General features: G+C 35.3%; 1 protein-coding gene across 1 annotated transcript; it reads left to right on the top strand.

Annotated features, from left to right (window-relative positions):
• The first annotated feature begins 1,253 nt into the window (after positions 1-1,253).
• LOC114181133 (uncharacterized GPI-anchored protein At4g28100) lies at positions 1,254-4,193 on the top strand. The gene is made up of 2 exons (XM_028067490.1): positions 1,254-2,122; positions 3,355-4,193. The coding sequence occupies exons 1-2, from the start codon at positions 1,454-1,456 to the stop codon at positions 3,688-3,690; spliced, it is 1,005 nt and encodes a 334-aa protein (XP_027923291.1). The 5' UTR covers positions 1,254-1,453; the 3' UTR covers positions 3,691-4,193.
• Positions 4,194-14,602: the final 10,409 nt, after the last annotated feature.

Genomic DNA, 14,602 nt, shown 5'->3' on the forward strand with positions numbered 1-14,602 from the left:
CAACAATTACACAAATAATGCTAAGAATAATACAAGTGCTCGTAACAAAGTTGCACCGTATATATCTTTTTCTAATAGGTAATTTAACAATAACGAGGTGTTATACATAAATTGGATAATTTAAAAAAGAAATATACGGTATTAATCTTTTGTGTGATCAAATAATGATATGATGCTAGATAGTAGGTGAAACAAAATACTCAAAAAATTTTATTATAATAGACTATAATAATGACTTTGATCTTATGTGAATGTTTGATAAAATACAAATAAGAAAATTTTTAAAATAAATATTTTATTGAAAATATGAAAATCAATTATTTTACAAAAGTAAAATATATTTGAATATGAAAGGAAAATTCAAACAACAAAAATTGTACCAAATAATGTAACAAAATATCATAGAAAACTTAATAAAAAATCATAACAGAAAACTGAGAAAATTTTAAAAATATCTTTTAACACGTATAAAAAAATATGAATTATTTTGTTGTCTTGAAGTTTTGAATCAGTTAGGCTTAAAGTCTATTTTTCTAACATGTATAAGAGTCATCATTTAAACAAAATTAAAATCTATCTTAGCGAACTTTCTTGATGTTCCCCCGCTATTTCGGCCCGTTATTGGATCACCCATTTTTAGTTTTATGCACGAAACGAATATACCTCGGCGTGAGAGGGTGTGTTGAAAGTTTCACATCGACTAGAGATAAGACAATTTCATAATATATATGTGAGGTGCAAACCTCTCCTTAAAAATCGGTTTTATGAGGTTGAGTTAGACTTAAAGTCAATTTTTCTAAATGAATCAAAAGTGGTGATAATATTAGTATATAATCTCTCCAAATATATCATTTAGTATGCGTTTGGTTTCACTACATTCTTATATAGAATTATTGTATCTTTGGTTTTAAAATCTATGTAAATGTCAAAAGAATCAACTAATTGTTATTTCTCAGTCAATAAATCAATTCAACTCAAAATCAATTTTCTAAAGTATAATATAACCAAACACACTCTTAATTGTTTGAAGATTTAACTTAAACTGTGTTAACCAGCACGCTATGAGACCACATCCAAAACCTGAATCAAATGTAGTTGTTCCATGTTTGATTTGTTCATGATTCAGCATTCCAATCCCTTCTTTATTAACATTACTCAGGGTGAGTACTTTAGATCTAAACGAGGTAGCATACTGCCAAACTTTCTCCACAACCTCACCACTTTCTCTTTCCTTTTTTTTATTATCCCTATATATTATACAAGAACCCCACCCATCTTTTACCCTTTATCTTTCTCTGCCTTTCCCTTTGGTTGCTCCTACCCATAAACCTACACTAACATCACCACATTTTCTTCTCTTTCGTTACAGAAAAAGAACACAACTTTCTCCCATTCCATTCCATTGCATTCCCCTAAGCTTAACCATACACTCTCTCACTCTTGAATTAGCACCATGTCATGCACACTTTTCCTCTTCTGCATCCTTTTCTTCTTCCCTTGCTACCTCTGCCACCCTGACTCAGCAGGAACAAACACCCTTAATCCCATTCTGCTAACCCCATCAAAGCCTTCAACAACAATCCCTGCATTCCCCGAACAATCTGATGTTGCAGGGTGCCCTCTTACCCTCTCAGATGAGCTCTTTGATGGGATCAAGAGTGCATGTTCTGGTGCCAAAAGTGGTGGTGACATGGAGCTCCACCGCAGCAGGTGCTGCCCGGTGCTTGCAGCATGGTTGTATTCTGCATATTCTTCTACTGCACTGGGCATGGTAGGCCACAGGCATAGCAGTGTTCATGGCCACGCTACATCAGTGTATGACATGATGCCTTTGCTCCCAGATGACTCAGAAACCTGTGTGAATGAGCTCGGAAAGGCTTTGGAAGTGAGGGGAATTGAACTCACCAAGCCTAATGACACTTGTGATGTGGTTTATTGCTTTTGTGGGATTAGGCTGCACCATTTGACATGCCCAGATGCATTTTCTGTTAGCCAAAGAGGGGAGCTTTTGGGGGATGCAAGTGTGAGAAGGTTGGAGAAGAATTGCTTGAGTAGTAGTGCAGATGTCAATGGCTTACCAGGTCTTGGAGGGTGCTCTAAGTGCTTAAATACCCTCTATTTGGTGAGTTTTCCCTATACATATGCATAAGCAAAGCTTATTCTTTTTCTCTTGGGTATTGTTTCAATGTTTTGGTGTCATTTGCTTAGTTCATTGGGGCTTGAAAGTTGATGGATCTTGTTGAAAAATCGAAGATCAAGATGGTGTTTTGGTTTCATTTTCATCTTCTTCACTCATGTTTGGTACTTAGTAAAGTTGTGCCAATGCTTCTGTTTACTTGTGATGTTGGTTGCTTTCTAAGCTTTTTCATAGTCTTCACGCGCCTTTGGAGTTTGTGTGGTTCACGAACATGGGTGGAACCAATGGTTGATTCAGCAACTATTTCTTTTTCTGTCACATGAGAATTTAGAGAAACCAGTATTAACTCTAGTGTCTCAAAAATCAAGTTCTTAAATAAACTAGTATAGCTGGGATATATTAAGCAATTATAAGTACAATGTCACTGCCTTGGTACTTGAAATGAATTTGTAGTTTTGAATTATTGGTATTGAGAGGATCGTTTAGCTAGCATAAGTCCTTTTAGACCATTCTCTTTTGGATCAAGTATGAAAATGACTCAAATAAAATGGTCTTATGTGAAACTAGCTTGCTTTTTATCATGATTTATGACAGATAGTGTCATTTGTTAAATGCTTGAGACCCCATAAAATTTGTCAATTTGACTGTTCTTATTTTTAGCCTGTCCTGGTCATAAATGATGGTTTCTTAATATAGAATTTTAGTTTTGTTCTTTTTCTTTCTCTCTTATACACCTCTGATTCTTCTTCTGAGTCATTCATTGTATTGTCTCTCATGATCTCATTTTTGAGTAAGCATCATACAGTTTCGAGAATCAGATAACAACAACATCATTTGTGGCTGTGTTTGGATTTGTCTTTCTTGTTTCTGATTTTTGCAGAAATGTTGCTAGAATCCTTGCAATTGTTTCAGAATCTTAAAAACTGTCATCTGAAGAAAGACTCATGCTAGGTGTCACATTTAAAAATATCATTCAGGGTTGCTAACAAAATTAATCATTGCACATTGCCACACTCATAAAAACCCTGCATTAGGTAGTGTACTAGCCTTGATATGCACATCTGAGAGAACCCTTCTGCTATGAGTGGATGTTATGTTACACCAACCAAGATGTTATTTAAGAAGCTTTGATGCACCAAACCCCTTTTGTGTAATCACTCCTAAGTATTATATGCAACCCCTTTTGGTATTCTCATTGAAGTATTACTTCTACGCAGCTTAACAAGAAGACTTCAAATTCAAGCAAAGCAGAAGAAGACAGGACCACCAAGATCCACAACAAAGACTGTGAGCTTATGGGCTTGACATGGCTTCTGGCAAAAAATAGAACAGCTTATATGCACACAGTTTCAGGGGTTCTCAGAGCTTTGATGTTGAACACTGGTGGCTCTTACCCTCAATCTTGCTCTCTGAACAGTGATGGAATGCCTCTTGCTGTGGACTCATCTCAAATCTCTGATCACTCTTCATCAACCAATCTCCAACCACTCATCTCTTTTTCTTTGTTTTTTTTACTTTGTTTGCTACTACTACCTATGCATTTCACATCTTAGCTCTGACATGAGCCAAAAAAGGATCTCAAACATGACATCTTGTAGATTTGGATCTTTATGTTGTAGCTTAGAAATGCAGTTTTTTCTCTGTTATTAGGGTGTGTATCAAGTGAGATAAGTGTTTATGAGAGAGGACAAGAGAAATTAATTAACCATGCATGGATGATAAAATCATAAACTCATGTGAGTTTGACTTTGTTCATTGATCATATGATAACTAAACAACTTTTCATCATAATCATCATCATCATCATCATCATCCATGTGTAGTTACTCTTTTGAACAAACACTCCTCTCACTTGATAAGTATCCCTTGATTGAGGTGTTTGATATTTGCCTCTGTTTTGTTTTGTTTTGGTGGACCACCATGATAGGAATTTGTGAAGTTGTTTTCAAGGGACAACATTTGGAAGTAGTGTTCAGTTATTAGGTTGGTATTTTGCATGAGACAGTTAATGTTTCACGGGCAATTTATGGTTTCTGGAAAGTCAACTTCACCGGAACACACTCATGTTCTCTCTTGTCTGCACTATTTAGTGAGGTTTTGCTAGCTCAATTATTTCCAAAAACTGTAACTTGTCACAAGTTCAGCTTGAAGAAATTATGACTCGGTCAATAAGGAACGTTTTGATACTCATAAAGAAGACAAATAAAAACAAAAAGAAGTTAAAAGCAACTTGTTTATACTTATATGTAAGAGGTGAAAAGAATAATGTTGATAACATGTTAAGATTTTGACTAAAAGAACTAAATTTATGTATTTTTAAAATTGAGAGAATAAATTTGGTTATAGTTTTGAAGAGGAATTAATTTCAATCTTTACTTAAAATTTAAAATTAAAGAAATATATATATAACAAGGGAAAAGACTAATGTATTTAACATATAAAGATTTCTTTTTTTCATCTACCCTTGTAACCCTTTTCTTAATTGTATAAAGAGAATGTTGCGGTACGTGTAAAAAAATTATCTCATGAAAATATGATTCTTCAAGAAAATCACCTATGGGAATAGTTTTGTGGGGTAAAACCAAATATAAGCAAGACAATTTTGAATTATGCAATTTAGAAGTCAAAATGATTTTCGAATTGTGTAATCTAGTAGCCAAAACGGATTTTTGGATTATGCAGAAGTTAACAATAAAACTTTTGAAATCTAAAAAACACACACCAACAAAGATGGTGATGAAATGGGAAATTTTATATCCCCAAAGCCCATTGGGCCAAACGTAAATATGACGCTCACTCAAATATTGGAAAACCAAAAATCCTACACGCCCACAAGGTTAAGAGCCTTGCGCTCTACCAACTGAGCTAGACGGGCAATTTGATAATAATTAGACATCTTTCTTTCTTAATATATATTTAGCTTTTTCTTCCACTGCAAAGGTTACACAGGTTAGGGATGGGGATAGAGATGGCAAATAAACCCGTCCCCGTTTTGACGGGGAATCTCCGCATTGACTGGGTATGGGTATGGGTATGGGGAATCCCCGACTTTTTCAATTGGGTATGGGGATGGGTATGGGGATGTACATATACCCGCCATAATACCCGTCCCCGCCATATCTCCATTCTCGTTTAAATTATTAAAATATTCACAATTAATCAAGTAACCCCTATATATATATTTTTTTTTTCTATTTTTTTTCTTTTAATTATTTCATTTGTCATGAAACTCATTCTCATCTCCAATATATTTTTTATCTTATCATAACCTTTATGTAATTATGTTAAAATGATGTATGTTAATTAAAAAAAAATTATGCCTCACATTTGAATATTTATATTATTTTTTAATATTTTTATTTATTATAAATTTTTCTTTCACATGAGAATGTTTATACTCTCAATTTAAGATAATATAAAAAAAATTCTTTACTTATTATTATTATTAATTTTTGTTTAATTTGAAGAACTCTTTTGTTTTATTAAAATAATTTTCGTTATTTTTCAACCATTAATTATATGTTAATATTTGAAAAGTTTTCTTAATTCTCTAAGATATTTTTTGTCTTATCATACCTTAGTTATACATTTGATTTCCTTTGTGTGATTTTTTTCGATAGTCTCTCAAATTATTTCTAAAACACACATTTGTTAGTTTTTTAATATTTTTATTTATTTTTTTATTTTCATCATGTAGAATAATATTTCGATATATTCTATCTAATTATTTTTTATTTTATAACTCATTATTAATCATAATGTAATTTTTTCACTTTAAATTCTGTTTGAAGTGGTTAAAATTATATATATATATATATATATATATATATATATATATATATATATATATATAATGATATTTAGGAATAGTATATGATAATTCACTACAAGAAAAACATGAAATGGTGACTGATTTAGTCAGTAACCCATATCAGTCACTATTTTTCGTCATTGGTGTCATTGGTGGTAGTAGTTGATTTATTGTATGAATCAATGACTAAATTAGTGACCGATTCAATGATCGAATCTGTACTTGATTTAGTGACCAATTTAATTACTAATTTATATGTAATTTAATGACAAATTTTTTGGTCACTAATGATATTTCTATTTAATTTTAACCACTTCAAACATAATTTAATAATTAGTTCTGTAAGGTATTTTTCATTTTATCATACCTTAATTATACATTTGATTTCCTTTGTGCGATTTCTTTCGATAGTCTCTCAAATTATTTCTAAAACACACATTTGTTAGTCTTTTAATATTTTTATTTATTGTTTATTTTCATCATGTAGAATAATATTTCGATATATTCTATCTACTTATTTGTTATTTTATAACTCACTATTAATCATACTGTAATTTTTTCCACTTTAATTGTATAAATAACTTTTATTTACTACAATATAAAAATTTAATGTAATTGCTATGAATATTTTTTTGTCACTATCCAACATATATTGAAGTTCAAAAGATACAAAATCTATGTCAAAATTTTATTATTATGTTTATTATTTGTTCTTTGTGTCATTTTGATCAAGTGATGTATTATAACTTTTATTAGTGTATAAAAAAGAGATTCATTATAATTTAAAAAATTGAAGTAAACAAACATTTAAAATATATTTTAATTTGAATATTTGTTTTCCTTTTATTATTATGTTTATTATTTATTCTTTGTGTCATTTTGATCAAGTGATATATTATAACTTTTATTAGTGTATAAAAAAGATATTCATTAGAATTTAAAAAATTGAAGTAAACAAACATTTAAAATATATTTTAATTTAAATATTTGTTTTCCTTTTATATTTTTTTGAAATATTTTTTAATTTTATCAACTAAGTTCATCAATGTTGTAGTTTGCAAATTTAACAAATGTTTTGGTTCACATGAAATTTTATTTGGTATTCTAATATAAAATGTAAACAATTATAATTTATTTTAAGGTATTTGGCATCGAAGAAAATCCTCCTAATATTGAATATTTCATAATATTATGTTTTCTTTACCGTAATTTTTTTTCTTTTATAAAAATTAATATTGAAGTAGTTAGAACACGGGTACGGGTATGGGTACGAGATTATACCCGTTACCCGGTGGGGATGGGGATGGGAAAAAAGTTTGATACCCGTTGGGTTTGGGTATGGGGATGGGGATGAATTTTTTATGCGGGGATGGGTATGGGATAGCGAAACCCGTCCCCGCCCCGCCCCGTTGCCATCCCTAGATGGGGACCTCACGTTGAGGATAAGGGTGCCCTAATAAAAGCACAAACTTTTTGTGAATATTTATTTGGAAAATGACATATTAGCAGATGGTAAGGATTTGTTTCTCGGTCACTTTTGACTCAAGTCTTTGACTATTAAGCAGTAGTACAAAAGTTTGTCATTCATTTCATTTTATAGTGAGATATTTTTGCATATGTTTAACCTAATAATTCATATTTTAATAATAAATTGTTGTTTTAAATCATGTAACTATTGGACATGGCGTGATAAGAATATAAATTTTTCAATTGAGGTCTAAAGAAAATGATGGATCATCTCTCTAGAGGGCTTAAGGAGTCGATGGTTCCTTGTACAACCTCATTATAATGGAGGACTTAAGAGATCGATAGTATCACTATGCATTTGAGGGATTGTCCGCTTTAGAGCAAGCAGTTTCGTCATGGATTTTTTCTTAAAAAATGTTTTAGAAGGTAGAAGGAGAAATGTGCATTTAAATTGCCTTAAACATCAACTCCTAAGTGATGTGAGACTATTAACGTGATAGGAACATAAGTTCTCAGTTGAAGTTTAAGGAGAATGACGGATCATCCCCAATCGAGGGTTTAAGAGATCGGTGATTTGTCATAGAACCTCGTTATCGACCCCACAAAATGTTCTAATCCCAAATTTGCTTGGTGATATTTTTATGATCAATCATCATACACTCGAGGTATTGTTCATTTTGAAACGTAGAACTCTATCATAATTTTGTCTTTAAAATAGGTCTTGGGTTGTAGAAAGAGGAAGGGGTGATAATTTTTCTTTTATATAAGAATCTCAACACTGAAGGGACATGTTATTTTGAGATTTGAGATGAAATCTAAAGTTGATGATTTATTACGCCAAATTATGTCACTTGATGAAAACTCGACATTTAATTTAATGAAGAAGAAAAACGATATGGATTCTCTCATCATTAAATTATATAAAAGTAATTATATATGCAAAAGTGACATTTATTATACATCTTTTGCTTCTTATTTTCATATTTATTAAAGAAAATCTATAAAAGTATAAAGATGCACAAACCAAATCTGATTTTGTCTCAATTGTTTTAAATCTTTGAGTTGATAAAATTCAAATTTAGAACAAATAATCTGATAATTTTTATAAAAAAAATAATAATTTGTTTATATTGGTCAATCTTTTTTTTTTCACACAAATAATATACTTCGGATATTCTAAAAATATTACTACTTCATTGATAATTTCAATTTTTAATTAAACATTAATATTTATTTATAATTTACTTCTAAAATAATTATTTTTCTATCTCACTAAAAGTAATGCAAATATTTCAAAAAAGAGGTCACTTTAACAAAATCATTTCAAAGATATATATTTATTATCGTCATGTGATATCTTTCTAAGAAGCTATGATTTTGGACCATAGAAACGAAATACTAAATTAATTTGGATTGATATAACTTTTTTCCAAAACATGAATGCATTAGTTTTGGATTGTATTGTTGGACTAGTTAGAGGACTTTGCTTGATGAAGATAGTGCAGAGAAAGGAATAGAATTTTGTGGATGAATAATTGGCCAAAATCTATGATTGAGGCTATCAACAAGGTTTGAAGTATCTAAGTTGAAGAAAAAAATATAGTTTGATGATTAAAAAGAGTGGATCTTATCGAAGTTGTTGACCATAAGCAAGTCGTGTTGAAAATGATGTGCATGAGAGTCTCAAAGAGACATTAAGATGGGTTTTTCTTTTGCTCTATTTCCAATGTGGGCTCTATAAGTCACCATCTACATCAAGTTGGAATTAGGGTTACATGTTCACATTACATGAGAAGTGCCAAGTTTGAGATGGAAAGTATATTGAAAAAAAAAAAATAATAAGAAATAGAATAAGTTTTATTATTTTTGACATAGGTTGTGTTTTATTATTGTCGGAGGTGACTTGTTATTTTTATAAAAAAAAAATGTATTAATATAAAAGTAAAATTAGTAGTGTATATATTTTTTAAATATATATAATATTATATTAGTAGATAATAATATTATAATATCACTAAGTTAATATACAAATTAAATTTAAATTTATTATATATATTAAGAACAAAGTGGAATAAATAAAAAATAATAATAATAACCGTTAATAAATAAATAAAAAATATTTGTAGAATAATTTTATAAAAAATATATAAAAATAATCGTTAGTCTTTAAAAAATAAATAAATAATTATATTGTAAAGGATAAACATAAAAAAAAATCATCTTTATATAATTATAAATATTTTATGTACTGGAACCTTTAAAAAAAGTTAAGTATAGTGCAAGGTTTACTTTATATATACACACACGATTGTTGATGGTGATTTAAATATTATAACAAATGTAATTATTATCACTATAATTTAATTATTCAAAAATAAGTTAATTTTTTATTGTATGAAAAAAAGTTGTCTATGACCTATCAGTATAAAAAATAAACTAATTGTGTTGTCATATATATACTAATTATTGAGTTTTATAGTAAGTCTTACAAGTTGTAGTAATAGTAAGTTTTACTTCATTTATAGTTTAAAAAATAGTTTATGTTGATGTATTGTGGGAAAAGTTATTTAAGATTATAGTTTTCATATAAATTTAAACAGATTGAAAAATGTGAATTTAAACAACTCGTCGGTGTTGTATTTCATTCAATTAATTGCTTGAAATAAAATAACTGAAAAATAGTCTCTTTGTGATGTCCCATTTTAATAGATTACTCTACCAAATAAAGTATCACCACAACTTTGATAACGAGAACCAACCAGATCAACATGAAACGTACGAAAAGTAACTATTACAGTCATCCATAGGAGTACTTAGAGGAAAACCTGGACATACAACCATGCCATAAGAAAACACAAATCTAAAGTTTAACAGTTGTGCAAACGAAATGCTCTAGGAGCATGGAATTACAAGGCACTAGGGCCATAGAACTTCTTCGTAAGACATATCAACGGGCCCACTAGGCTGCACTGTTACCACCAGGCCTACTCCCAGAATTTCCTCCATCTGCTCCCACCAAGGGTGATCATCGCAAAAGAGAAAACACAACAGGAACACGAAATAGAAATGCAAGGGTAAGCTAGTGTAACATGAAACTTATCATAGCGTAAAAGAATAAGTGCATAAACATTCACAGGCATACAACACAGAGACACGTAAGTCATGTTATGGCAAACAAGCAAGACACTATGACTCAATTATCCAGATACATATACTAAGATCGGATTCACTGGACGCTTGCACTTGTGGTGGCCTCTACTGCTCTGCAGAGCCATTGCCAATGGGTTTCACCCTACCACTCACAAGGTTAGCCTTTAAGCGTCTAAGGCCATTATCCTGCTAAAGACTAGGGCCTCCCGCTACTCTCACCACTTGGGTCAGTTTGCTCTACTTGAGACTCACTGACCCCTTTAGAGTTTCGGGATGCGATCCTTACTTGAATCCTTATCTTAATATATACACTACACGCCACCATAAAGTCTTCCCACGAGACTCATGGAATTACGCCTATCACACCAAATTTATGTTTCATACCATGTCCACCACCTTTATTTAGAACATCCAATCCTCATGCAAGTTCTCAACCAACCAACCAAACAAAATTCATGAGTTATTCATGCCAACATACCAACTTTTAGTTCATAAGATTCAAGCAACCATATATATATTCACATGCTCTAGGTTTTGAAAGAAAGGGGTAATTAAATAAATCACACAATTCACCCATCAAACAAAGAGGAAAACAGATTTGGAACCACCCGCTGCAGTAGCCTCGCTCAAGCTAGGAGTCGTCGCCCAGGCGAGAGAAGTTGTCTCGCTCAGGCGACTGGCTCTCGCTTAGGCGAGCCTACAACAGTGGGTCATTGGAGGATTCACGATCTCTCGCCCAGGCGACGCTGTCTCGCCTGAGCGAGCTGACCTGTCGCTCAAAATGCAGCCCCTCGCCTGGGCGAGTGCTCGAGGCAGAACCAGGGTGAGCATTCTGATACTCTCGCCTAGGCGAGACGAGCTCGCTTGGGCGAGAATAGCAGAGTTCACCACTGTCATCCCACATGCAATGGCGGAAACAGCTCAGATCCACTCCCAAATTCACATGCAACTCCATTTCATTCAACAAAAGCACACCACGCACGCATAAAAACATACAACGACCAAAAACAGCCAAATAGTGATTTAAAACCAATGAATCTAGCTTCCCTTACCTGTGTTTGAGAGCAAGAGAAACAAACAGGTCCAAAACTACAGGCACCACAGCTCCCGGAGCTAGAGCGGAGCTGAAACATGAAGGTCCGCACAAGCGGAGGTTAGGAGACCGAACCATAATATACCCAAAGCGCTCAACAGCGAAGAAAAGGGAAGAAGTAAACTGAAGCTCTAGAGTTCGACTTACCAAAAGTACCGGATGGGTTAGGCGAGCTTGGAGATGGGAGATGGTATGTGCCCTAGCTGAACTTTGCTTCGTAGAGGGAGACAAGGAGGAGTTCTGTTTCTGAAAAGGGAGACCAGAGGCATTGAATGAGTTCAGAGGGGGTATAGGGGGTCCCTTAGTGGGCTGGCTTTGGGCCCACGAACTGCGAGGCCCAACACTGAAAACACTAAAGAAAAATGGGGCTTACACTCTTAACTTTTGATTGCCATTTTCTATCTGTTTTGTTTTATAACCCAAATTATGAAACATGTTGAAATAGTTTCGTATTTAGTTTTTTTTTTTATGGTTCAAATTCTAATTTTTTAAAATGATTCATTTTAGAGGTGTAGCTTAGCTTAAATTGAAAAAAAAAATTGTATATATCATGCATAATTTAACAACTCAAATGATTTTTTGGTACATGATTGAACATCTAGACCTGCAAGTATATATTGGGTCAGCATTACTCATAAAAATTATTGCTCACAAACTTTGTTTTATTTATTGTATTTTAAAATGACAATAGATTAAAATAGAATAACCTTTTGTAATTGTCCCAGTCCAGGTACACGGCACCAGGCTCACCCGCCAGCCGCTTACCCCAACAAAGCCCCCTCTGGCTCATGATGCACCCAGCGAGGCGACGACCCATTTCAGGTACACGGCATCAGGCTCACCCGTCAGCCGCTTACCCCAACAGAGCCCCCTCTGGCTCATGAAGCACCTCGCAAGGCCGACGGCCGCCACGTCATCTTCCGCTATGAAGGATTCCCCCAACCACACCTCACCAAGCACCCTCTCAGAAGAGCACGGCCCTCGGAAGAACCGTAGACCGCATACTCACAGAACAATCTTACAAGCTACGCGGCCATCGGCAACCACTACTACGGCCGCCTGCCCCGCGACGCAAGGCGTAGTTACACAAGATGTGTGACGCAACCCTTCCAGCCGACAATGCGAAACCATCCACCCGTAAAGACCCGCATGACCGAATACCGAGGACCGCCTCCCCCTGAAGGACCCCCTGGTAATTTCCCTTCCAAGCACTGGATCCAAGAATAGCCAAAAAGGGGAATGTTGGGCCAGGAAGCCCATCATAGGTAGGACCCACAGGTAAAAAACTATAAATAGCACACTGTTCCATGCATTGATTACGCATTAAATTATTCTGATACTCTGACATCACCTGTGCTGACTTAGGCATCGGAGTGTCTTTTGCAGGTCCCCTGCTCCGCCCCCTGAATCCCCTTGAAGTAGAAGAAGAAGAACAGTCGAGATCAGCCTTCCGAAGCCCCTGAGTGACTCGTGAATTACAACCTCTGGTCCTGTAAGAACATCTGGCGCCCACCGTGGGGCCCGAGAGTACTTCACAAGTCTAAAGCAACCGCCCGAGGAAGCAAAATGGTTTCCACGAGAAGCAGAACAGCAGACGTCCCCCCCGTGGTTCCAACTGCTGAAGTTGGGGACCCCGGACCAGCATCGGAGATTTCCCGCATCCTGGAAGCCCAAGCCAGAATGCAGCAAGAATTCGCAGAATACAAGAAAAGAAACGCGGATGAGATGGAAGCGTTGAGAGAAGAAAATTCTCGCCTCAGGCAGAAAATAGAAGCAGACCAAGCAACCGAGGAACCTGGCCAACCTCGGTCGAGGGGAGAGTTTCCCCCAAACTCAAGAGTAGCCCCCCACCCCCAGTCAAGGGTTGACATCCCTCCAACTGAAGATGAAAGCGAATACAGACCCACCGGACCAACAACAGGCGGTAACTATAGTTCATTCGCCTCCAAGAGAAATCGTCGCCACCCCTTCATAGATGGGATCACAGAGACCCCCCTACCAAATAAGTGGAAGGCACCCACTGTGACATACGACGGCACAACAGACCCAGACGAATTCATATCCATTTACACCAATCAGGTAGGCTTGTATTCTGCGGACGATGCCGTCCTGTGTAAGTCGTTTTCGGTAGCGCTCAGGGGGTCAGCTCTGGAGTGGTTCATGAGTCTTCCTCCCTACACCATTGATTCCTTCACCACGCTTGCCACCACCTTCACCACTCAGTTTGACACGAGCCGCCGCCATGACCTCACTACAATTGCCCTCCTCAATCTTAGGCAGGAAGAGGGGGAGCCTCTCCGAGTTTTTATTGACAGATTCGGCGCCATCGCCATGAAAATCAAAGACCTAACCCCCAACCTCATATTAATGTACATGATGACCTCTCTCCAACCAGGACCCTTCGCTGATGAATTAGCAATGCGCCCCCCTTGAGCATGCAGGAACTTAGGAAAAGAGCGGCCATGTTTATCAGGGTCGAAGACATGAGACGGTACCAAAACAATACTCAGACTCCCTTAGCCCAAACAGACACCAGAAAGCCTATCAAAGAGCCCCCCCCCCCGCGCGAACGAAACCGTCCTACGGAGCGAAGACCTGCCAAGTTCTCCAACTATGCCCCCTTGAATGCACCCCGATCTCGCATACTAGACGAGGTCCTACAAGCTGAACTCATCCCCCCACCCAGAAAGTACCAAAATCCACCTAACGCGGACCTAAGTAAATACTGCCTTTACCATCGCAACAACGGCCATACAACTGATGAATGTGACACCTTAAGGGACAAGATAGAAGAACTTGTGCGGGCCGGACACCTCAAGCATTACATAAGGGAAACGGGGGAAGGCACACCCAGATCCCGGCACGGGAGGAACGATAATAGACGAGTCGAACGGCGACCAGACCGGTGGACTGAACGCAGGGAACCAAGAAGGGAACCTGCGAG

This window comes from Vigna unguiculata, chromosome 4 (genome assembly GCF_004118075.2).
Source record: "Vigna unguiculata cultivar IT97K-499-35 chromosome 4, ASM411807v1, whole genome shotgun sequence".
NCBI classification, from domain to species: Eukaryota; Viridiplantae; Streptophyta; class Magnoliopsida; order Fabales; family Fabaceae; genus Vigna; species Vigna unguiculata.